The sequence below is a fragment of the Motacilla alba genome, chromosome 5, assembly GCF_015832195.1.
Source record: "Motacilla alba alba isolate MOTALB_02 chromosome 5, Motacilla_alba_V1.0_pri, whole genome shotgun sequence".
Lineage (NCBI taxonomy): Eukaryota > Metazoa > Chordata > Aves > Passeriformes > Motacillidae > Motacilla > Motacilla alba.
The window spans coordinates 55,281,666-55,304,845 of NC_052020.1; the positions used below are offsets into that span (position 1 = coordinate 55,281,666).

At 42.7% G+C, this 23,180-nt stretch overlaps 1 protein-coding gene across 9 annotated transcripts in view; it reads right to left on the reverse strand.

The window, feature by feature from the left end:
* Positions 1 to 23,180, reverse strand: part of SYNE2 (spectrin repeat containing nuclear envelope protein 2) — a 179,786-nt gene that overhangs the window by 55,763 nt on the left and 100,843 nt on the right. For 8 of the 9 annotated variants that reach the window (XM_038138489.1, XM_038138483.1, XM_038138484.1 and 5 more), the window contains 22 exons: positions 21,225 to 21,419; positions 20,608 to 20,682; positions 19,488 to 19,607; positions 18,621 to 18,728; positions 16,801 to 17,013; positions 14,912 to 15,079; positions 13,821 to 13,940; positions 12,774 to 12,886; positions 12,013 to 12,154; positions 10,994 to 11,125; positions 10,312 to 10,464; positions 9,851 to 10,060; positions 8,334 to 8,435; positions 7,176 to 7,295; positions 6,818 to 7,018; positions 6,298 to 6,471; positions 5,571 to 5,702; positions 3,613 to 3,809; positions 3,262 to 3,394; positions 2,444 to 2,626; positions 1,861 to 2,007; positions 78 to 254 (listed from right to left, as the gene is read on the reverse strand). In XM_038138489.1, coding sequence (XP_037994417.1) covers positions 78 to 254; positions 1,861 to 2,007; positions 2,444 to 2,626; positions 3,262 to 3,394; positions 3,613 to 3,809; positions 5,571 to 5,702; positions 6,298 to 6,471; positions 6,818 to 7,018; positions 7,176 to 7,295; positions 8,334 to 8,435; positions 9,851 to 10,060; positions 10,312 to 10,464; positions 10,994 to 11,125; positions 12,013 to 12,154; positions 12,774 to 12,886; positions 13,821 to 13,940; positions 14,912 to 15,079; positions 16,801 to 17,013; positions 18,621 to 18,728; positions 19,488 to 19,607; positions 20,608 to 20,682; positions 21,225 to 21,419 — 3,315 coding nt within the window. The remainder of the gene's footprint in view (positions 1 to 77; positions 255 to 1,860; positions 2,008 to 2,443; positions 2,627 to 3,261; positions 3,395 to 3,612; positions 3,810 to 5,570; positions 5,703 to 6,297; positions 6,472 to 6,817; positions 7,019 to 7,175; positions 7,296 to 8,333; positions 8,436 to 9,850; positions 10,061 to 10,311; positions 10,465 to 10,993; positions 11,126 to 12,012; positions 12,155 to 12,773; positions 12,887 to 13,820; positions 13,941 to 14,911; positions 15,080 to 16,800; positions 17,014 to 18,620; positions 18,729 to 19,487; positions 19,608 to 20,607; positions 20,683 to 21,224; positions 21,420 to 23,180) is intronic. The other variant, XM_038138490.1, reaches the window with a different exon arrangement.

Below are 23,180 nucleotides of genomic sequence, written 5' to 3' on the forward strand. Positions count from 1 at the left end.
AATATATCCCTAATACAGAGCATGGCACAGGCAAAATCTGAGCTGTAAGAGAGAAAGCCATGGGAACTCAATCCAACCTTTCTGTTGAGGGATGCCTGCAGCCGGTGCCACCGCAGGTTCATCTCACCCAGGCACTCAGCAAACTCTGTCCTTTCGTAGCGCTTGCTCTCCACGTCACAGGTGCTCATCTGCAGCAGGGACTGGTTAACAAAATCTACCATCCACTGCTTAAAGTTCATCTCCATCATGTATTCCTGCAGAGGAAAAAAGAGAAAGACCAAAACCATAAACCAATCAGTTCTGCAGTTTTAATCAGAGTGGTTCCAGCGACGTTTCAAGGTACGGCAATGGGAGGTTGATGGCTTTGTTTGAATCATGACCTAAAATATTCCTCTGAAGGAGACTTGTCCGTAGGAATAATTCTCAAATTTTACCATTCTGTATTTGTGTAGCTGTTTCCATCCACTGAAATTTCTGCAGAAATTCTCTATCATTACATGGGTAGTTCAAGGTAAAAACAGGCTAGAGATGGAGCAGGGAATAAAACCTAGGGGTACTAGGCCCTGTACTTAATCCATTGGACAAAACCATCACACTGCCATGGCCCAGATTAGGCCAAGACCACGGCTTTCCCACACTCCTGTAACTCACAGAAAAATGAAGCATGAGCTTCTACTCTTTTTAACAAAACATTTGGTATCAGAATAGAATATCAGAATATCTGGGAGGAAAAAGTGTCCTCCAGCATTGGCATCTCTTGTGCAGAGAGAGAAGTGAGAAACTACATGCAAAGTGAAAACATAAGGGAATGTCTTTTTATTTCTGAGGGTATTAGAGGAGAGTAGGAAAGTGCTCCATATTTATCCAGTAGTGCCCAGAAAAGTCACCAGGGAATACCACAGCAGCCACAGCTGCTTCCGTCTAGGGATTTGTGACCATCATCCCAGCTTTCTTCTCAGCACACACAACCCCACCTTGCTGACAAGTGCAAAAGATACACCCACAAACCCACCTCTAAATACCCAAAGTGTTAAGAACAGCACCTCACCTACATGTCCCAACTGTCAAATCCAACTGATACAGACCAAAATGTTATATATGTGCTACACCAAGGCACTTGGAAAGAAATGTTTGCATTGGCACTTGCCTTATGTGCAGCACCAAAGTGGCTGCAAGTTGCAGCTGCAGACTGAGAACTGTCAGCCTGTCTGAGCCCTGAGCAGGGGCAGAGCAAAACAGGGCTCTGTGGGGATTCATGCCCTGAGGCTGGGATCCCTGGCATCCCTGGAGTACACAGCTTGAATCCTCCCTGTGGCTGGAGCAATCAGCCTCTGCCACTCATACTCCAACATCTGAACAGTGCCAAGAGTCTGCTGCAGCCTCCCTCTCTCTCTGCAGGGATGTTCATCATGCCCCTCTTTCCTAGCAGGTTATTTCTTTTGATGACCCATAATATTCAAACTCCCTGTTCTCTAGTTAAATGGATTCAGGTTATGGAGCTCCATTAGGGTATTCCTTGTTAAAAAGACAGACTAGAACACAGCACAAACACAGAGCCTGTCTTCCTAAGGAAGGAAAGCTTTCCTGCTCGTCACATTTTATCATCTAAATGCAAGAGCGAGAACAGATGACAGATGGGACAGCAGGAGAAAAGGAGATTACAGCCCAGCAGGCAGTAGCTGTATTGCAGAACAGGCAGTGGTTTGTGTGTCATGGAAGCATAAGGTTTTATAAAGGAGGATGTTATGGCACATTTCAGACTGAGGAACCCTCTTGAGAGCAAGGGGAAGGATATGACAGTGCCTGTGGGCTGCTTCCATCCTTATCACAGCAGGTCTAGACTCACAGTTTCCCATTTACCTTGTACTTCTGAAGGAGGGCCTTGACCTGGGCAGCACTGCGTTGTGAATTTATTGGCTCCTCATGTTCCTGCTGCTGTTCCACAAGGTCCAGCCAGGCCATTAGTTCAGCAATAGCTTCCCGTGATGAAAGCTTTTCCATCTGAAGCTGAGGTAAAGCATATCATGAATCCTCCACACTCTACTTGTTAAAAATACCAAGGAAAATGGCATCTCTATTTTTAGAAAGGCTCAGGCACTATAATCGCATTATTGGGGCATGAACTTGAAAGTGAGCCCTGTGCTCCAGAGAGGCAAATTACTTCAGTTCTAGAATTTATGAATCTGAAATAAAATTCTTTCTAATTTTGAGTAATTCTTTCTAATTTTAAGTAACAGACTTCCATGCAAAATCATAAAGATAATAAATATATGTAGAACAGCCTAGGAAGAACACAGTAATATTTAAACTGCAGTACAATACTGGGGTTATTCTGAAAGCGTGGCACACCTAATTCAGAAAAAGTCAGCTGAATTCCAGCAGCAGCATTTAAACATAATTATTTAGCTTGAACTGAGAGATGGCAGCAGAGTTTCTCACTCACCTGGTGAAGCTTTTCTTGGATGGCTGGGAGCTGTGTAATCAGTTCTCCCCATTTTTGCTCAAACTTTGCCAAGGATGACCTAAGTGCTGCAGTATCAGCTTGCTTCACGTGGAGGAGCTGGCTGGCAGTGCTCACCACTGATGACTTCAGGGAAGATTTTTCATCAACTTCCTTAGAAAATGTCTGTGGTGCACAGGAGAAATTAAAGAGGGTAAATATTTATTATCTATTGAAATGAAGACAAGCCATATTTTCACAGGATGAAATGCCTCAACAAACAGATTTTATCAAGATGGCAAAGTTCAGAAAACCTAAACATGTTCTGGCAGATAAATAATTTTTCCCCACCTTGATATACAGTACTGAATGCAACCTTTTGCTCCCACAGAGACTGGGAATATCCTGATCCTCACTTCACACAGAGGTGTCCAAGGAGCAACCCCACTCCTCAGACCTCTGGTCAGCTCACATCTACCAGTCAACCTTCATGATGCTTTGCTTTCTCCCTGTGCACTGTTCCTTCTGTCTGGCCTCACACTGGGGCTGAACCTCCTGGCTAGCCAACCAAGGGGGGCAGGCAAAGACAGGAAATGTAATTCAGCATGATTCTCTTTCCTGACTTTGGCTGACCACCTTCACTGCTGTACCCTGAGCCCACACTCCAGGTTCATTTGTTGGGTGGCTTTGGGGCACTCAGCCATTCAGTGCTGTATTATGTGGGTGGCTCAAGGGCATGGCAACCAAAAACCCTCTCAAAAGGGTAATTTTCACCAGAATTCACAATGTCTTATCTAAACCTGCCAGCGGAAATGACTTACAAACAAACTGCTGATGTTGTCCCTGATGGTGGCAAGATCTTGTGACACATTGAGAGACTGCTCCTTCCAGAAATTCATTCTCTGCTGAGCAGAATCCAACCATTTCATCAATTCCTCTGAGTCTCTGTTGTAGCTACAGGAGAAACAAAACACAGAAACACATTTCTAGCTGAGGCTGGGATACATTTCTCACCCTCCAAGTTGTCTTTTCTGTGAGAAGACACATACTGTTCTGGCACCTCTGCTGCTGCATAACCCTGCAGAAGCATGGATTCAGCTGGCATCTATTAAAAAAAATCACTAACTAATGTCTAGCTCATACTTCAAACTGATTTTTTGTGTTAGACCCACCTGACCAGGAGTTTCAGTAATGTTTGAAGTCGGTGTAGCTCGTGGCCAACTTTTTTGGTTACAGACAACCACTGCTCTTCCAGCTTCCCAATCTGGCTCCTTATTTCTGGACAGCTCACAGCAGTCAGCAATTTCTTCCCTTCCTTCACCATCTGGTACAGCCTGGCATGCTTTTCATCAACACTGCTTTTGATTTTCTGTCCGAATATGGGAAGTTTGCAAAACAGTAACATTTTAAAGACAGAAAACACAACTAGAAAAACACACATCACTTGTTTTAATTTCTTAATCATCTCCCCTGTAATGTATTTTATTTTCCAAATGACAGGAATCTGTAATTCATTACATGCAAAAGGGACACAGGTTTTTGTGGGCTTGTTTGTTTCCTCTGGAGAGGTCAAGACAAATATCAACATACTTTTATACATTATCAGAATGACTGTGTTATGGTTTGATGGGCTTTTCTGACACGTGAAGACCTCAGGCAATGGACAAACACTCTCTATCAAATCTGGCTGCACTGTCCAAACCTATGACTGCTCCCACCATAAAATTATTGTCTTCCCATGCTCCTGAAAGTTATTGTTCCTCCTTCAGGCTCTATCCTATTTTGAAAAAAAGCCACCACTGTTTTGAAGGAAACAGCTTCCTGTTATTAGGATAATTATTGAATAATGGTGGCAGGGAGATAATTATTGAATAATTATTGAATAATGGTGGCATGGAGAAATGAAGAGTAGACAGTGAAGTCTGTAAGTAAAAAACAGAGGTCTGGGGCTATTTCTATTGCAGGAATTATGCCCTAGAGAATTTTATTCTACTTTTTTTTTGAAACTGTGAAGCTCCACAGTTCCACCCTGCACCAAACATCTTCTAAAGCTTTATGGCTTTGTTTCTGAAGTCTTTAAAGACAAATAAAGACTTAAGAGTGAAAAGCTAATGAAAAAAGCCAATGAAAACCAGGCAACTTCACATCAATGGCTGTGCAAATTTTGCATATCTCTTGTCTCAGTGCAACAGGAATCAAAAGCACCAGAAGGCCACTATGACTGTAAACCTACACAGTTGATTTATTACAAAGGCTTTACTGTAGCTCAGATTTTCCTGGGAATGTCCAGTGATATCTTTCCTGCAGTCAACTAGATTAAATCATTATAGAACTTTTTTCCTTTATTAAGCTCATTAATCATTTATTGAGCACTCATTAATTTGCTTTTATTAAACACTTATTAATTCAAAAACTTGTAACAGAGGATGTCCTCTGAAGACTGAGAAAGGTCACACCTGTGAGGAATGCAGAGCACTCTCTCAAAATACATCACTGAGGTTACTGAAAACCTTTCTTCTTAATTTTATAAAACAACCATAAATGCTGCTTTTATATCCTTATATTTAAGTGTGTTTAAAATGTGGATAAAATATTTCCAGCTGTAGCTGAGGTTGTTAATAAAGATGTAGCTCTGTCATCAGAGATGCAGCTGCAACCAGTGTTGCAGTAATAGTTCAAATATTTGTATTTTCAAATATTTGAAAGCACTAGGTTGATTCTCCTTTTCCACAGGTTTTACACTGTGGCATGAAATTAATTTCTGTATTACAGAGAAATGGCACTATGTTCACTCCAAGGCTCTTGCTGTCCTTGGGATCCATGGAGCCTGCATAACATCCATCTTACCCCAAATACTTCCCTTTGAAGACTGAGTTATAAAGTAGTTATAGTCATTATATTATATATTACAATGACATTATAGTCATTACTCCCACTCAAATGGACTTGGAGCACCTGGCTGAAATTAGCAGCCCAATCTTCTCCTACTTTTAGAAGTCAGTTTTGAGCTTGCATCCACACACAGCTGAGGGGATGAGGCAGTGCCCTGCAAATCTTCTCTCATATACTAACTAATATTTTCTGCCAGTTCTACTGATGCATAAAGAAAAGCAGTGACAAACACAAATACCTCTAGAAGTGCAATCCTTTCCATTAATCTTTCTTCAGTTTCTTCAACCAAACTGACAGAAGGCAATGCAGAGGCAAGTGCCTCTAACTCCTTATTGAAAGCCAGGCATTCCTCATCAAATACCACCCAGTCCTAAAAAATACACTGAATTGTTAACACAGCACACATCCATTTGCATTTTAATACACCAGACTCGGGCCTTAATAAAGGCATAAAAACATATTTAATAAAGGCATAAAACATATTTAATGAAACATAACACTAAAATAAGTGAATAATATGTAAATTTCAAACTAAGACATGATTTCACTAGAGATGAATTAATTACGCATTCTCTAAAATCTTTAAGGATTCTTATTTTTAAGGGGTGTATGCAATTTTTTATTCTCTGGGGATGTTCTGAGATTATTGGTTAAATTTTTAAGGTTTTATTTTAAAGTGGTGCTGGTATTTTTCTGCCTTAAAGGGCTCTTCTGTCAGTCCAGACACTAAGAAACAGCCAAGTGTCAAAGTGTGATATGTTGAAATGTCCACTTCCAGAGATTTTCAAGAAGAAAGTTGGTTTACTGACACACACAGAATAAGTAATAATAGACTGCTGCTGTCCAGTGGAATCAGGAAAGAACAACTACTAGCCAAAGAATCACTGGTAAGACAAGAGCTGCCCCAGATGCAACTTTTCTCCTTCCCTCCAGGTTTTACTCTTGGGTGTCTTTTGATTTATTACCTTTAGCAGGCTCTCTAAGTGTATACCATACTGGCAGGCCTTCTGCTCCAGCAATTTGACCTCAGTCACCAGCTCTCTCCAGAATTCCTCTCTCTTCTGCAGGACAGAAGGACTCACTCTCTTGGCAAATGCTTCCATGTAAGCCATACGTGTCATGAGGTTGTGGAAAAACTCCTGGGAAAAAAACCCAAATTACAGCTTGCTCTCTAAGACAGATCACACTCCCACAGCAGGAGTTCTAAGGCTCAAGTATTAGGCAGGACACAATAATCCTTTGGGTAACTGTAAGAAAGATGTGTTTTCCTGACACAGCTATGTGTTCTGAGGTAAGGAGAAATAGCAATTTATCACCAAAACTGTTTTGGTCTACTGAAAAACTTGTCTTTGTTTTCTGCACATGCAACAGTCCCTTTGCTATGAGCCTGTCACTCTCCTCCACTACACTGGAGAGAAACCAGTCTCAGAAAACAGTGCTCCTTGCTATGCTGACCTGAGCCGTGCTGTGAACAACACCTCATACCTTGTGATTTTTCAGGTGGGACTGCAGAGCTGCTCTGCTCTTTGTTAGGTGCTTTGGATCTTGTGCCATCTTCTCTCTTCCAATAGCTACCAGCTCTGCAAACCCACGAAGCAAGTCCTCATACTGGCTTTCACTGATGGCAGGGGAGTTCAGCTCCACATACTTTGCTTTCAGAATCCCCCACATGTCATCCAGAACATCCTACAATGCAAACACTGTGCAGTGATCCACGAAGGACAGAACTGAATCCCACAAACCCACAGAATATGAAATAACCATCAGCCTTTTGATGCTGCAAATGCATTGCTTAGAAGAATCAAACCTTGCTGAGTAAGTGGAAACTGGACTGTGCTCTTACCTCTAATTTATAAGCTTCCTGGATCAAGGTGATAGGTAACTGCAATCTTTCTCCATGGCCTCTCAATTTTGCTACTTGGTTTTCAAAGTTTTGCAGCTCCACAGCACAGTCACCAATTTTCTGGATGAAGGACGAAACTATTAGGAAGAGTTCCATTCCAATAAACTTTCCATTATCACTGGTGGTGCAGTGAATCCAGTGGCTGGATCTCTCTCCTGTGCTAGCACTTCAGAAAACCCAATGAGTTTATAAACTAACTGGACAAAACATGGCATAACTTACTGTGTCCACACGGCACAGCCAGGAAGAGAATTCAGGTCTTGTGTCTCAGGACAACACTCAACATGCCTTTCCATTTACTAATTCAAGGACAGCCATTAAAAGGAATCATGGACTCAGAAAACAGTTTTTTCTTATGAATCAGAAACACTCAGGAATTGAGACAGGATCCCTCTGACGGAAGGAAAGCTATGTACTTCTGGCATTCCTTTTCCAGGAGTGGTTACCTAACAGAATATAGCCAGTGCTTGCTAGGGAATTCAGCAGGGAACACAGCTCTCAGTCTGGCAGAAAATTATGCCTCTAAGCAAGGTTATGAGCCTGTACAAGAAAGCTTCAGAATACCCTCCCTGCTTTGGTAATAAGTAGGTAAATGGCCAATGACCATTCTGGGGAGGACATGCAGTCTGTTAATTTTTAATTTTCTGCTAATCCCAATAAAGGTCAAAGAAAATATCTTAACTGGTCAAATTCCATATGATAAAGCACTCATAAATACATCAGGAGAAGATAGAAATACCAGAGTCCCACAAAGAAAAGGTGGTTTGGCATAAGAGAAGGTATAACATGCTCTTTTTCTCCCCTGCCATAGCACAGGGGGTATTTTCTCTGGGAGGTTGAAGAGAGACTGGTTCCTCCAACTCCAACCACTAAAATGTCTGGAATTAGGTCTGAATATGGACTGGGGTGTAGTTAAAAAAAAAAAAAAAAGGAAAAGGGGTGTTGGTGAATATGGCAAATACTGAACTCTCTCCTTTTCCCATTTTAAAAACCTAAGTTAGACTCCAACTTTAGAAATTATGAAATTTCACAAATTGCAGAAGTCTGGAAATAATAGCTAATGCTGTAAAACCTCTCCTTTCCTTCAAATAAAATTACCTGAAGCTGTTCAGAAACATTATGTCCATGTAGTTCATTCAGGCATTGTTGCAGAGCAGCTTTTTTCTCAGTTAACTGATCATAGAGTAGCCTGGTTTGATTCTGCAAAAGAAACAAACATCAGAAATATATCACATTAACAGGAGTATAGTAATGACCAGACAAAATTACACAGCAAACAAAATTATTACCTCTTTAAGGAAATGGTTTTTTTCCTATTAAACAAACAAACAAACAAAAGCCCCCCACCAAAATAAAGCATATACATTATGGGCTTAAAGCAGTAATTGAGCAAGGCAAATTCTGAGTCTGTACAGTATATAAGAAGCAGATTACTCTGTCACAATGATCCTCTGTGACTGTAAAAACCTGGGAAACTGGTAAGAGAATCAAATTATTCTCTTCTGAGAATGGGAAAATGAGCCCATTACTGGGGACTGATGGAGCTCTATGGATTCTGCACACATAAACATTGCAGGACCAGTTCTGTGGCTGTTTGGAGACAACATCCCAGTGTTCTTCAAAAGGGCTGTTTTATTATTCAGCAATGAAGGGCCAGGATGACTTGCAGATACTGAGCACACTGGAGTTTTGCTGGACACTGCAAATTGTATTTCAAAGACCAGACTCTTCCTTCCTTAGTTCAGACTAAAGACCAGATCTGAATATTTTCCAGCAATAGTTTTAGATTTAGCACATCACAAGAATCTAAAGAAAAGCTTCTCATGATCTGCTTTTCCAACAAAGAACAAAAGAAGAAAAATTCGTGCAGCTATGGCTTCTGCTTCTGTGGCACAAAATCGAAAGGAACAGTAAATGCAGTGGGGTCAAATCAACCTCCAACACATTGCTAAAAATAACCCAGTGTCAGACATGGCACCCCAAGGGGGGAAGCCTGCCTCTCCTGAGGACACAGCAGCTGAATGAAACCCTCCTTGGCCTAGTCCCTACACACAGAAGCTGCTCTGGCCTGCAGCTCAGCCTGCGTGGCATCCCAGGTTATTCCCATACTTCCTGCATGCAAATTTTCTACTGTGATCCAGGCCTCTGTGGCAGTCAGCCTTGCAAACAGCACTGTAACCAGCAAAATTAATCTGCTTCTTGAGAGGCCAAGACAAGTGTTTTAAGAAAAAAGAAAAAAGGAAAAGGAAAAAAGAAAAAAAGAAAAAAAGGAAAAAAGGAAAAAAGGAAAAAAGGAAAAAAGGAAAAAAGGAAAAAAGGAAAAAAGGAAAAAAAAAAAAAAAGGAAAAAAGGAAAAAAGAAAAAAAGGAAAAAAGGAAAAAAGGAAAAAAGGAAAAAAGGAAAAAAGGAAAAAAAGAAAAAAAGAAGAAAAAATAAAAAAAAAGAAAAAAGAAAAAAAAGAAAAAAGAAAAAAAGAAAAAAAAAAAAAAAAAAGAAAAAAAAAAAAAAAAGAAAAAAAAGCCCATTAGAGGTTGCTCATCTGTAACCCAAATGCATTAACACTGACAAGCCTAACAGCTGCTGTGAAACAAGATGTGCATTTGGCAGTGGAGTACCAGGTAATTGCTATTATGATCCAGCCCAGCTTTCATGGAGCTGCTCCTTGAAGCAGTGGCAGCTTGAGTCTGTTCCAGCCGTGCCTGCAGGTTGTCAAAGCACTCGCAGAACACATCTGTGCTCCCACCAGCACAGCTGATGGACTTCAGAAGATCATCTTTTTTATCACTCAGATCAGCATGAAGTTTTTGCAGCTCCACAGACAGAGTCTAAAGGGTTGAAAGAAAAACAACATGAGTGAAAATGGTCCGTTCAAGGACTCTTGCCTATAAGAGGCAGCAGGACTCGAGTTGATAATTGTTAAAAGCAACAGGCCTAGATCTGTGCAATACCAAATTGTTTGGTGGCATTATTCTTGAATAATGCCAGCAGAACAGAGAGGAAATACCAGGCCATATATATTCTGCTATAATAGAAATCCACTGGGGTTTCTCCTTCCCTGAAGATTTGGGGCAGTTACCTCATAGAGAGCCTGCTGCACAGCTGCCTCTTCAGTGGAGAGCACAGAGGTGTTCAGCATCTCCTCCATGTTGTTCAAGCAGCGGCTGATTGCCAGAAGCAACTCGAACAACTTTCTGTCCAAATTGGAAGAGACTTCCTCTGCCACATTATCCTGGGTAAATGCAAGCCAGTTTTCAGTACTTTCATCCAAGGCATGGCTAAGATTCATTTACTCAAATAAGGTTAGAGGCTTGCTCAGCTAACACTAAAATGGAATTAATGAAATACTGAGGGACAGACTTGGATACATGCATGCAACATCCAGAGTTGTCAAGGCCAAAGCTGACAATGACCCTTTATGTACTGGACAATGGCTGTGCTCTTACAGGTCTCTAATCTCAGGCATGAACACAAGAAGTTTGTCTTGTCAGCTCCCATCCTGCTTTATACAGTTTGAGGATTTTTACCCACACTAGCAAACTTTTGGAGTCAAGTAGAAGTATCACAGTGAAGGACTCGGAATGTTTCCTTTCAAAATCCTCAACCTGCTTCTACCTTACAGTCCATACCCAACCCAAAAGCTCACTACAGTGAATGCCATGTGCAATAATAGGATTACTGGCTGTTCCCAGTGTCCAGACAGCCTCCTGTGTCTAGAATCCCTGGGGTTTTTTGCAATGCTTAGGACATGCCATTTTTACCTGTGCATGCACCACATTTGCTTCCTGGCTTAGGTCTCCCAGCTGGACAGTGTAAGTTTTCAGCTCTTCCACAGTTGGGGTTCCTGCACCTGAGAATGTGCCTCGAGGCAGCACGTTCATCTTTGTTGTGATCTAACATTTGGAAAAAGAACACTGCAATTAGAAGAACAGCTCAAATGAAGACAGGCTATAGGCAACACAATAACACTCCTGTCAAAAAGCATTAAAAGATTCAAGGCACTGATATAAAGCACCTGGATAGCAGGGTTCCCTTTCCACTGGCAGAAGCTGGGCAGGCTATGCCTTGATGGGAGCTTGACTGAAAAAGGAGCTTCTGATTCCCAGCTTTATGGGCTACAGCTGAACTTTGGGTTATGGCAACCCTACTGCCCACTGCAGTCCTTTTACATGTCTAATATTCTTCCATGTATTGCAGCAATTTTAGAGGACAGAAAATCTAATAATTCTAATTTAGTACGAACAAAACTGTTAATAACAGGAATTATAGTTCTGTCCAAGCAGGAAAAGTCTGCAGTCTGTTCAGAACATACACACAGCTCAAATTCTACATCTCTTTATCTCTTTGATGTGTGAGAATGAGAGAACTCAATGGTGAATGGCAGAACATAATTTAAGCCAGAGATTTGCTTTGACCAAAATGTTCTCACTTGTGGGAACTGAGATTTCACCCACATCCACAGGAATCAGCTGTGAGCTTGCTGGATAACTACCTCAGTTACCTTCTTGGGAGAAGTAAACAGATAACATCTACTCTGAAAATTAACCACAGGGATTCACCTAAGTGCTCCCACACTGTGCTCAGTCACTACTTCAGAGACACGATTTACCTCAAAGTACAATTAAAAGACAATTATGAAAACACTGTGCAGTAACAATCTCCTCTGGAGAATCCTTGCACAGATTTCAGTTATCTGATGGAGACCCATGCTACTATGAGACAGAAAGATACACTCATTGCTGTCTACACCAGCAGAGTGTTTAATGGAACTTAAACAAACCTGAGGTTCCACAAGCTGGCAGAGAGGAGATTTCATCTTTGATGACAGCTCCTGTTGTAAATATTGCCATTTATTACCCATCTGATCCTTTGGAGCCAAGGTTGCATCAGCCTGCTTGCTCTTTGAGTCAGATCCTCCATTGCTGCATTGAGAAAACATTGTTAGAATGACAGTTACTGAAGCAGAGTAAATAAAACTAGGTTTCTTGTATACGGTTAGTTTCTCTTGCTCCTGCCTCAAAAGCAAAGTGAAACCAAGTGCATGTATGATTATTAATCCAAGCTTTGATAAACTTGGACTTTCCCCTCTGCATGAAATATGCCAGAGGCCTGCTGGCAGCCTCCACTCAGAAATGACAACCTGGGGAGCACAGTGCTGTAGGAAGTCCGGGTTCTGTGCTGGAAGGTGCCTGATCCCAATGTCCCCCTTTCAAAGCTGCTGCCTTTACACTGGCTGGGTGTGTGTGTGCATTTGTAGAGCCATGGCTGTGAACAGAGGGACCCAGCCTGCCTACAGATAGGCCTGACTTAGCTCATGGCAGGTGTCAGTCATGTCTGCTAGCAAGATCCTGAACTCTGGAGTCAGCCCAGTATCACAGAGGCTGTCACATAAATGAGCCTCTGGACGGCTGAAGCCCCAAGATTCTGCTGTTTTTTTCCTAAAGGCACAGAGAACCAAAGAACAGAACCAGGGGTGCCACTTCAGCAAGTTTAGGCAGTTTTACATCACTGGATGTGGTAACTGATTGTGTTATTCTGTACCTGGATTCTGATTTTGGAGTCACGCTGTCCTCAAGCTGTGGCTGCATTTTTTCCACACACGACTCAATAAAGTCAATGAGGCTTTTCTGCTCAGCTGCTTTTAATTTCAGGTCCTGTGCACAGAGAATAGCATGACCAGTTATGTGAACTGTAATAATCTGAAGTGATGATTGAAAAAGTACAATCACATTTTATGTGAAATCATTTAGCAAAGAAAATAAGACTACATCTGTCAGAATAAAATGCAGTTTATGTATGAACATGAATCTACAGAACAAACCATTTTCTGCAAACATGCATTTTTATGGAATATATTTCTACCTGAGTTAAACTTTTAAAAGCAAAGCCCAACCAGAAACAAATTACATATAGAAATTTAAACACCATTGACTGCAATCCTTTCTTCATAGAAACAGGCAAGGGAAAATGGGGATTTGCTCAAATATGAGTTTGAGTTCCATGAGTTAAAAGGAGAGTGTCGAGTGAAAAGTGAGCAAGTCTAGAAGCTCAAGCTGGACCATTTTCTCCAGCTCTTTCTAATAGCATGAAAAAGACAAAAGATAATTTACAGTTAGCAAAATAGAAGTAATTTGCAGAGCACAGAACATTACAAGATTCTTATATTGTGTTAACAACAACCTTAAAAGTCATAGAGAATTAGCTCATGGGAATATGTTCACAAAACTTTAGTTTTAAACTTACTTCAAAAACAGTATCAGTGTATAGATTCAGATTTCATAATACATCAGTGTTTTAAAGCTAGAATTCTTGACTTGTTTCACAGTGATTCAGTTGGCATCACCCACCCCTCCAAACTCCTAGCTTTATGATATTACTAAAACTTTTGGACAAGGGATTTTAGGGGTGAGGCCTTTCTCCATCCTGACAAACTCCCCAAATCCTGGAGGAGATGGGCAGCTGAAACCTGCCTACCCTTGACAGAGCTGATCCCACAGGGAAAACTGCAACACTCGTAAGAGCAGCTGTCCCCCAGCCCACAGGGGACGTGGAGCAGCCCAGCCCCTGGATGGGAGGAGAATTCATTACCTGTGGCTGCTGGAGCCCATTGTGCCAAGGCTCTTGGGCAAGGGGCAGCTGGGATGTGCTGAAACCATCAGAGTGCAGGATCTCCAGGGGCTCTGGGTCAATCCTCTCCCTGCTGGGAACCTGGAAAGAGACACCCATTGTGGGAAGGCTTCTGGACTAGACAAGAGAGCAGAACCCCACAGGTGCAGCCTGGGGAAAGGGCAAAAGCTGCCTTGGACTTACCACACACAGAATCAGCAGCACATGAAACACAACTGCTGCTTTTGCAAAGATTTTTGTCCAGTTGAATTTACTGAAACTTTTAACATCCTAACCATTCTAACCTTCTGCCAAGGTCCTCACATGTCTCCCCCAAGAGTTACTCTGCTTTCTTTGCTTTTCCTCCTAGCAGATTAGGTGACACTAACCCCCTCCCTTCTTTTTGTTTGACCAAAATACAGGCATGTGCAATTTATGCTTATAAATTTGGTCACACACCTGGATTTTCTATCTGTCTGTGCTCACAGAAGCATTTCAACACAAGCCTTTACCAGTGCTAATTCACAGCAGAGGGACTGTGGCTGCTCTTAAGCAAGCACATCAGGTGGGCTTCTCTGATCCCTCACACAACAGAGAGGGAATGAGCTCTGAAGCCAGGAGTTACCATCTCACCCACTGGGAAACTCAGCAAAGACTGTGCAGCTCTGGTGCAGGACAGCTGACAGAATCACTGCATTTAAGCATTCTTCAAAGAGAAAATTACTAAAAGGTCTCTCTGCATTGATACTGTCACAGATAAGCATCATGGCCTTTTTGAGGCATTTCAAACCAAACCAAACCCTGAGTCCTTTTCCTGTGCTCTTAGCAGAATGCTGACCTCTGTCACTGAGCACTTAGAGCAGAAAAGATGCTGTTCAGAGACTCATTAAAAATCCACTACTTGTTGCAAACTACAAGTAATTATACAGCACTGTAAAGTAGAATAATGGCAACTCTGACATTTCTCTCTTCCTTGCTTTATATGGTGAGCTCTAAATGTTCTTCTGCAACCACAGACCAATAAAGCACCAGGACTCTCAACTCTTGCCCTGCACAACATTCACATGCTTTACCTGCTCTTCACTGTGTTTGTCTTGAAGCATCATCTGGACATTTTCCAAATTGTGCTTCACCTCCTTCAGCTTCAAGGAAAGAGCCTCTGTCTTTTGTTGGTAGTCTGCACTATCTCCACAATCTTCCAGTAAAGAAAGGACCTTTTGTTCAATCTCTGATAACCTCACCTAGAAGGGACAGCAGATAATTACTCATTCTCAGAAGTGCAAAGCTCCTTTTCTGACAACATTCTGAAGCCAATGCTCACAGGGAAGAGAAACGTGCAGGGGAAAAGAGAAATAGCTGCAATTCCCCTAGATTTTCTCCAATGTAGTCTTTCTATCTTGGACAATTACATGAATTTTATACAGTTACACTTAAAACTGTTTCAAACGAGAGCATCTGCAGGAGGTTATCTTAAGTCAAACACCAAGTAATAAAAAAGGAGAGCAGAAATGACAGACTCCATTTGAATGCAACCAAGTAGACAACACACCTCAGTAGGGGAGAAAGAGGCAATGCATGGACAGTGATGTTCACATCACTCTTAGGGAGGAAATAATGCTGAACTAACAACACATAGGAATGCTTCCATGGGACAGCCAGGCCATTGTAAACTGCTGAGATCTGATTTTGGTCCAAGCTGCTGGGAATCAAAGTGCATCCCTGCATACTTTAAACTCACATTCTTAAGGTGAGCATAGACAAAGGTACCATGACTCAACTGCAAAGTAATCAACTGCAATAAATTAATTGCTTTACATCATACACCCTTATCTAGAGACTGTTTATCTTCCATTCTGTGTGTATTTTTCTGTGTAGATCTTGACTAGAGAACTCTCTTCGCCTGCTCAAGCTCATGTCCTGACATTGAGCCAGATTGTTTGAAGCTGACAGGAATTCAGCCTGCTTGTTTTCACCAGCTGGAGCTGCCCTGGTGAAGCCTATACTGACAGGAACCCTGAATGGGATCCAGACAAAGCCAGCTGCTTAAAAGCACTCAGGATCCTACTTCCCACAGAGTTCAGCACCTGAGCACTTGGCTGAGTCACAGCCTAAACCCAGAGGCACTCCAATTAAAAACAACCACCCAAAACAACAACAAAACAGCTGGTGATGTCTCCCAGTAATTTAAAATGGGGACATTTTGGTATTGTGAGTGAAATTTGTTTATCTAGGTAGGTTCAATGCCTGAAGGAAACTGGCACACACCAGACTGGCACCGCAGGGAGCCTCAGCCCTGTTTTAATCTGCACATGCTGCATGCCAGAGCTCCCTCCCACCCAGCCCCTCGTGCCAGTCCTGTTTTCCTCCTCCCATTTTCACCAACAGGTACCACCCACTCCTTTTGTTCTGCTGCCATGGGGGCAAGAGGCTGCCCTAGGTGCACAGCAGTGGGTCCAAATATCAGCACTGCTCGCTGAGGGCAAGGGGAAAGCCACTATTTTTCTGGGCTGGTAGTTTATGGAAAAAAACTGAAAAAGTAGAACTAAGCAGTATGGAAGCTTTCTTAGACCAGTCTTTTAAATCACCCTGACAAGCAGAAAGTGAAAATGTCAAAAGAAAAAAAATACTCTTTTGTTTCTAGGTGATTTATTATGATCAGGACCAATGAAAAATTGCCTTTTAATAGAGGATTCAAACTATACTCAGCCACGGTTTTGAAAATAATCCAAATCAAACCAAAGCGTTACATATACTCCAGAATTCTACCTAAATGCCCTGGATGCATACAGATCCCAACTCTAGATCCAGGTATTTAACCAAACCCTGGCAAAGCTGAAGGCAAGCAGTCACCTGCTCCGTGCAGAGGGTGAGGGAGCTGCTGAAGCAGGAGAGAGGAGCAGGCACAGTGTCCTGCAGGCACAGCCCAGGGAAGGGGATGGCAGCAGCAGTGTCACCTCCTTACCTGGCAATCAGCAAGCTGCGGCTCCACCATCTGCTGCCTTTGGGGGCTCTGAGGTGCTGAGCCCAGGGACATTTTAGTTTTGGCTAGCCATTGTTCCAGCTCTGCCACCTGGGCCTGGCACACCAGGAGGATGGATTCTGGCTCAGGCCTCCCTCCATCCAGCGCTGTCTGCGAGCCCAGGGCGGCGTTGGGCACTGGAGGCAGCTGCTGGCTCTGGAGAAAAGCACATCAAAGCAGCCTGGTGAGCAACCTGGTTTTGTAATCTCCCTCCCCTCCCCTTAGCACTGAGAGATTATTAACTTCCACACTCACAGAGTGTGGAAACAACAAACCCCAAAACAACTCCGTCGCCGCGTTCCCAGCCTTGCGGGATGGGGGGGGGGGGGAACCACAAACCAAGAAGGGAAAAAGGGGAAACTCAGCAGACAGGTGATCCAAGATCTGGTGTAACAGGTTTCCAGGCAGCAATTTGCATCTGCAGGGATCTACCTGAGCACAGCAGCTATACCTGAGCACACAGGGAGTCATGACTCATCATTAACCTGTTCTCCCCTGAGGAGAGATGTTTTTCTGTGGGAGTTACACGCACAAGCAATGCAGTTGGAAGCTGCAAAACAAGCTCTTGGACAACGCTTACAAGCTACTGGTGTGTGTTCAGTTCCAGCAATTAAATATGCTTTACTCGGGCTCTAAGTCATACAATAAAAAAAAATTGTGTGTTTTTAAGGACATGTGGTGCAATTCTTCTTAAACACACTCCTTGAAGAAGCAATATTGCATTACACACGTCCATAACAAAAGTCCAAAGTACTTGGAGATAAAGAGCAGTGACTTGGAAGGCAGCACAGGTCTGTATATGCCTCCACACATGCAAATATTGGTACTCAGTAAGAAAATGAAGCAATACTACATGAAGAGAATGCTCCCCTGGCTCCAGAGCACACATTCAGGCAACTGAGATGGCCAGTGCTAATGCACAAGCTTCATGTTAAAATGAGATTTGGCAGGAAAAAAAGGAGAGTCAAAATGTATTGTTTCAACTAGGAGTGTCATCACAGAATGACAGAACAGTTTGGCTAGGAAGGAGCCTTCAATGGCCGTCTAGTTCCAATCCCCCTGCCACAGGACACTGAAAAAAAATTTCTTTACTGAAAGGGTTGTCAGGCATTGGAATAGGCTGCCAAGGGAAGTGGTGGAATCAGCATCCCTGGAAGTGTTCAAAAAATGTGGGACTTAGAGATGTGGTTTAGTGCTGAGCACGGTGGTGCTGGGTTAATGGTTGGACTCTGTGATCCTGAGGTCTTTTCCAACTTTAACAACTCCAGGACTCTGTGATCCTAAAAGCTGAAGCTGCTCTGGCACCAGACTGCTGCTCCTGGCCTTCCTGGAGCACTCATGTCTCCAGACACTCTTTTGTATTTAAGCTGCTGCCCACTCTTCTCTGAGCCTTTGCATGTTTTCCACAAAGCAGCAACACATGTCAAGCTCCTTAATCCCTCCTGTGACTGCCATTTCAAATTCCATGGCTGATGTATGTTTACATCACTCAAACTCCTCTATTCATGCCTGTATGAATGACAGCAGCTTCCTTGCTGAAAATGCTCCATTTTGGTCCCTAGAAAACTGCACTTTCAAGGAGCAATTGTAGATTTATCACCTAGAGCACTAACAGGAAGAGGCCCACAAAGGGTTGCAGGTATCCTACCACATCATACTGCAGCAAACTCCAGCAACAAAACACAATGGACCAGGGCCTCTGCCCTCTAGGTAGGTCACACTACTCATTCAGGAGGTCACCTTGTTCAGACCTGCAAACTCACCATAGCCAGACTGCCACCACCTGTGCCAGGACCTTCAGGGCCCTCCAAAGTTTGCAGAGATGTTTCTCCATCATGTTTACCATGTGATTCAGTTAAAACATCCTCATCCTGGAGAGAGAGAGAGCCAATAGTGGAAATATTTCTTATCTTCCATACAGATGTGCAGTAGTGGAGATGTGGCACTTTGGGACATGGCTTAGTGGTAGATCTGGCAGTGTTTGGTTTATGGCTGGACTTGATTTTAAAGGTCTTTTCCAACCTAAATGACTTTCTGATTCTATGTTGCACTGCCTTGTTGTGCTAGAGAAGCCTGAAAGAGCAGCAACCACTCAGCCTCCTGTGGTCCTGGCCCAAGAATAATCAGACAGAACAGTTTTGTTATGCCTGAGGCACTGATGTACAGAAACAAACAACTGCAGCTGTCACAACATTACTGAGGCACCATGAAGAGCAGAACAGAATGGCACCAAAACTGTACCTGATTTGGTGTCCCAGACACTGATTTTCTCATGTACAAAGAGAACCTCTTCCACAAATCACCCCCCACATTTTTAGAGCCTTTTCAGCAATCAGTGAAACAAGCTGCTGCTCCTAAATATGCATTTTGTGAAGCTCAAAGGAATTAGAATCATTGAATCATTTAGATTGGAAAATACCCTTAAGGTCACTGAGTCCAACCAATATGTACAACAGAGAGATTCTAAATGGCAAGATTTAGTGTGAGATGGAAGATATGAATATGGCCACCTTGTCCTGCATTCCTACACCTCTCTTGCAGTGCAGGCTTCAGCAATACTTAGGACTTGTGTAGATCTTTTCCACTAAGATGAGTTCCCATCTCCACAGAGATAAACCCGAGTGCATTACCTGAACAATGCCATCTGACAAGGTACCAGAAGACCAGGAGGTTGCACTGTCTTCCTTAAGCCTTTCATCATCCCCTTCTGAAGGCCAAAATCTTGCATCTTTCTCTGTGGCTGTACTTCCCTTTGAAAGCAGTAACAGCTCAGCTTTAGCTTGTGACCAGGAAGCTCAGATATTCCTCCAGGCAATGTAAAGCACTGCAAACTTCTAATAACACCTTGCTCTATTCTATTTCTGCCTTGTTTATCTATCCATATTTGTGTTTCCCAAATCCCACTTCTCTTCCTGCTCTACAGCTCTGCTCCAAGATGAGTGGCAGCTGGTTGACACTGACAATGTTCTCTAGAGACTGCAGAATATTCTAATTTTTTACAATATTAAAAAAAAAAAAAACAGAAAAAAAAACAGAAAAAAACACCAAACCAACAAACAATCACCAAACCAACAAGACACTATCTATCTTTCTCCTGTCCTGTCCCCTACATGTAAAGAAAATTGCACCAGTGAAGGGGCAGAGTGAGAAACCCTGAAACTGAAGCGCTTGGATCAAAGTAAGGCACAAGCTCTCCAGGCTGTTTGGACTTCTTTGCACTGTCTTGCCATGGGGTTTTTTTCCCAAAAGCATTTAACTTTGCTCCTCTGCAGTTCACCTGGGCACTGAGACTCCTCAGATTCAGAGCAACCTGTAGGGCAGTGTCCCCCAGTTTCTCCCAATCTACCAGAAATCTCTTCTATCCTAACTTCACTCCCAATAATCACACCCTTTTTTTTCTTATGTTCAAACACACAAACACATTTTGTTTCATGTTTTGGCATTTCAGAGGCTAATTCTTTCTGAAATCCACCTCCACATGGAAACATTGGTATTTAAGGCCCTATTTTGCCTTTAACACTTCCACAAAGGGAGGATTAGCAAATAGGCAATCCCACCAAAAGCAGGATCACACCTCACAGAACGAGGTGCTGTGTAATACTGGCACTGGAATATTGGCACACTGGCTCGAGTGCAATTCCTTTGTATCCTGGAGTGATATTTTAAGTTGTTCTGAAATATTTCAGATTTTCACATTTTTCATAACTTCTGCTTTACCAAAATCTTCTCTCTTGCCTTACATGGACTCACCCTGCTGTGTAAAGAACAGTCTTCTGATTCTTCATCTAAGGAAGGCAGAAGAGATATCACTCCTCTTTTTTTCAACTACAAAGACACACACAGAGAGACAACCCAATTAATCATGACAAGAACAGCAAAAGCCTCCTCACTTCTGCCTGTAAACCAAAACAAATCTACCACTTGAGATCCACTTTTGGAGAAGCACTGAACATCTGGCAGCCTACATTAAAGTGACTGAAAGATGCAGGTTCTAAGCACCTCTGCAAATTGGGATTTGATGCTGTTAGGTTTCAACAGCACCGCTACAAAAGGGACAAATTTCATTTTGCCCCATGAAAATAATTTATTGAAAATCCCAGAACAACTGCTTATCAACAAAACTACACATGGAGCATTTTGCTGATGATCGATGCAAACTTCTTGTTGAAAGTGAAAGAGGCTAAGAAATAACCAGAGGCTCACCTCTCCTACCTTCTCCTCACACTCAGTCCTTCTGAACACAAAGGAGAGGAGAGACAGTATTGATTCACAGGGACAGGGGTGCTCCTCTCTCACATGCCACTCCTCCAGGAGCAGGAAGGGTTATTTCCCTCCCCTCTCTGGCCCTCAGGTGAGTGATCACTTACCTGCAGAGGAGAAACATCGGTCCCAATCAGGTCACTCTGGGCTAACACAGAGGCTGGAGGTTCATCTGCTGCTTCAGGCACTTCTTGCTGTAGGCACTGGTGAAGCTCAGACATGGAATTCTTCATCGTGGTAAGGAAATCCTCCTTTCTTTGGCACAGCTTTATGATTTCTTCTTTTACAGCTTCCATTTCTCCCTAAGGAGCAACAACATCTGTAAGCATCCATTTTTCTCATTTAACCAAACAGCAATGTAACAGATGACACCAGGGACGCATCTTACTGGTACTGGGGCTATTTCCCTCTTTTCCTTTTTCTGGGCTTTGGGACAGTTCCCCATTGTCACTGCAGGAGATGTCCAGGTACATGCAAACCAACAGCGACAGATGCAGCTCAGGACAGCCCTTGCCACTTGTGATGCAGAAGCTGGCAATGTGGAAGGAAAGGTGGCAGGCTGGAACAAATTCTAACTAGGTCCTGCATATCCATGAGAACAGCAGCTTCCTCCAGGACAAAGGGAATGCAGATGGGTTACATTGCTCTGTGTGTCACAGCAGGTGATGTTACTTCCAAGCACCTTCCCTGGCAGCCTGACACTGAACACTTGGGAAAACCCTGAGGAGGGCAAAGACAGCAAATGAGGGTAGCTCAGGGCTCAGTCTTTGCTGTAGCTGGCCCAAAGGAAACAAACCATTTGGTGGGTGTTGGGGATGTGGTAGGGCCAAAATTATCCCATGTCTTTGGGTGTGATACTGGGAGAAATAAATGGACACCAACAAAGCTGAAGGAAAGTATTTAACTAAATTTATATTTAACTAAACCATAACCCAAGTAACTGCACTAACAGAGGGGGAAATAAATCTGTCTTGGTCTCCTTCCTGGCCATGACCACTCCTCCAGCCAGTGTTCTGCCCTTAGAGTTTTCTCCAGGGTTTTCCTCACCACCCAGCCTCCAGGTGAACCAAGAAATCCCAGCAAATAACAGAGTAAGACAGGATGGAATGAATTGCCCTACTCCCTCCATTACTGAAAGTGCTAAAGCTCTTTGAAGCATTGTTACTTGCTCGGAAGACTGAAACCTGGCTAAATATCCCTTTGCACACTGGGCTCAGCTGATCACAGCAAGCTTTGATGGCAGGCTTGAAGTGAGAACAGCACTGGCTCCACACCACGCTCTGTCATTAGTGATGTTAAGCAGGTAATAATCTGTGGCAGATGAAAGCAGTGAGACTGCTGCTCCTGTCTCCACTACAGCTTCTGTTAATAGCTCTGGGGGGGCAGCATGACAGCAAAGGTGGAGAGAATTTTCCAAAAAACTTTCAAAGGACATGGGAACTCTGCTCTGATAATGCTTTCTTCCTTCTGCACACTCAAAACCACAAGATAAAATCATGCAAAGGTAAAGGAAAGAAAACGTCACTGAAATGAAGAAACAGACAACCATGAAAATTTGGCATGGTTTTGTCAATGTCTGCTAGGAACAGTATATCTATTTATTTCACTGCAGGAGACTTGCCAGTATAGATTTGCCAGCTACTCTTTTGCAAACTTAATTAGCCATAACCTCCTCAGAAACCAACTCTTTCTTAAAATCACTTCTTTTTCTGAAATCCTCCAGTAAGATGGGCGATTCCACTGCCCACTTCTATTCATGCAATGCTGCATCTGCCAAGTTTTCTGCTAAAACAAGAACTATTAAACATAAAATCCTACATAAAGAGACAAAAACAAGGAAGAATCAGGAAATGAGTCATGCTGAGCACTACATCAAGCCTCCAACATCCAACCAGCTGACAGCAGAGCAGCTATGTACTTAGGAGCCTACTGAGTGATTATAGTTATTAGGCAAGTACAATGTAAGTGTATTAACTTTACTGTGACTGACTGGAAAAAAACTGAGCATTTCAGAGGCACTTTATAAATAGTTATTATATTTAATTAGTAATTTCCCGAATTCT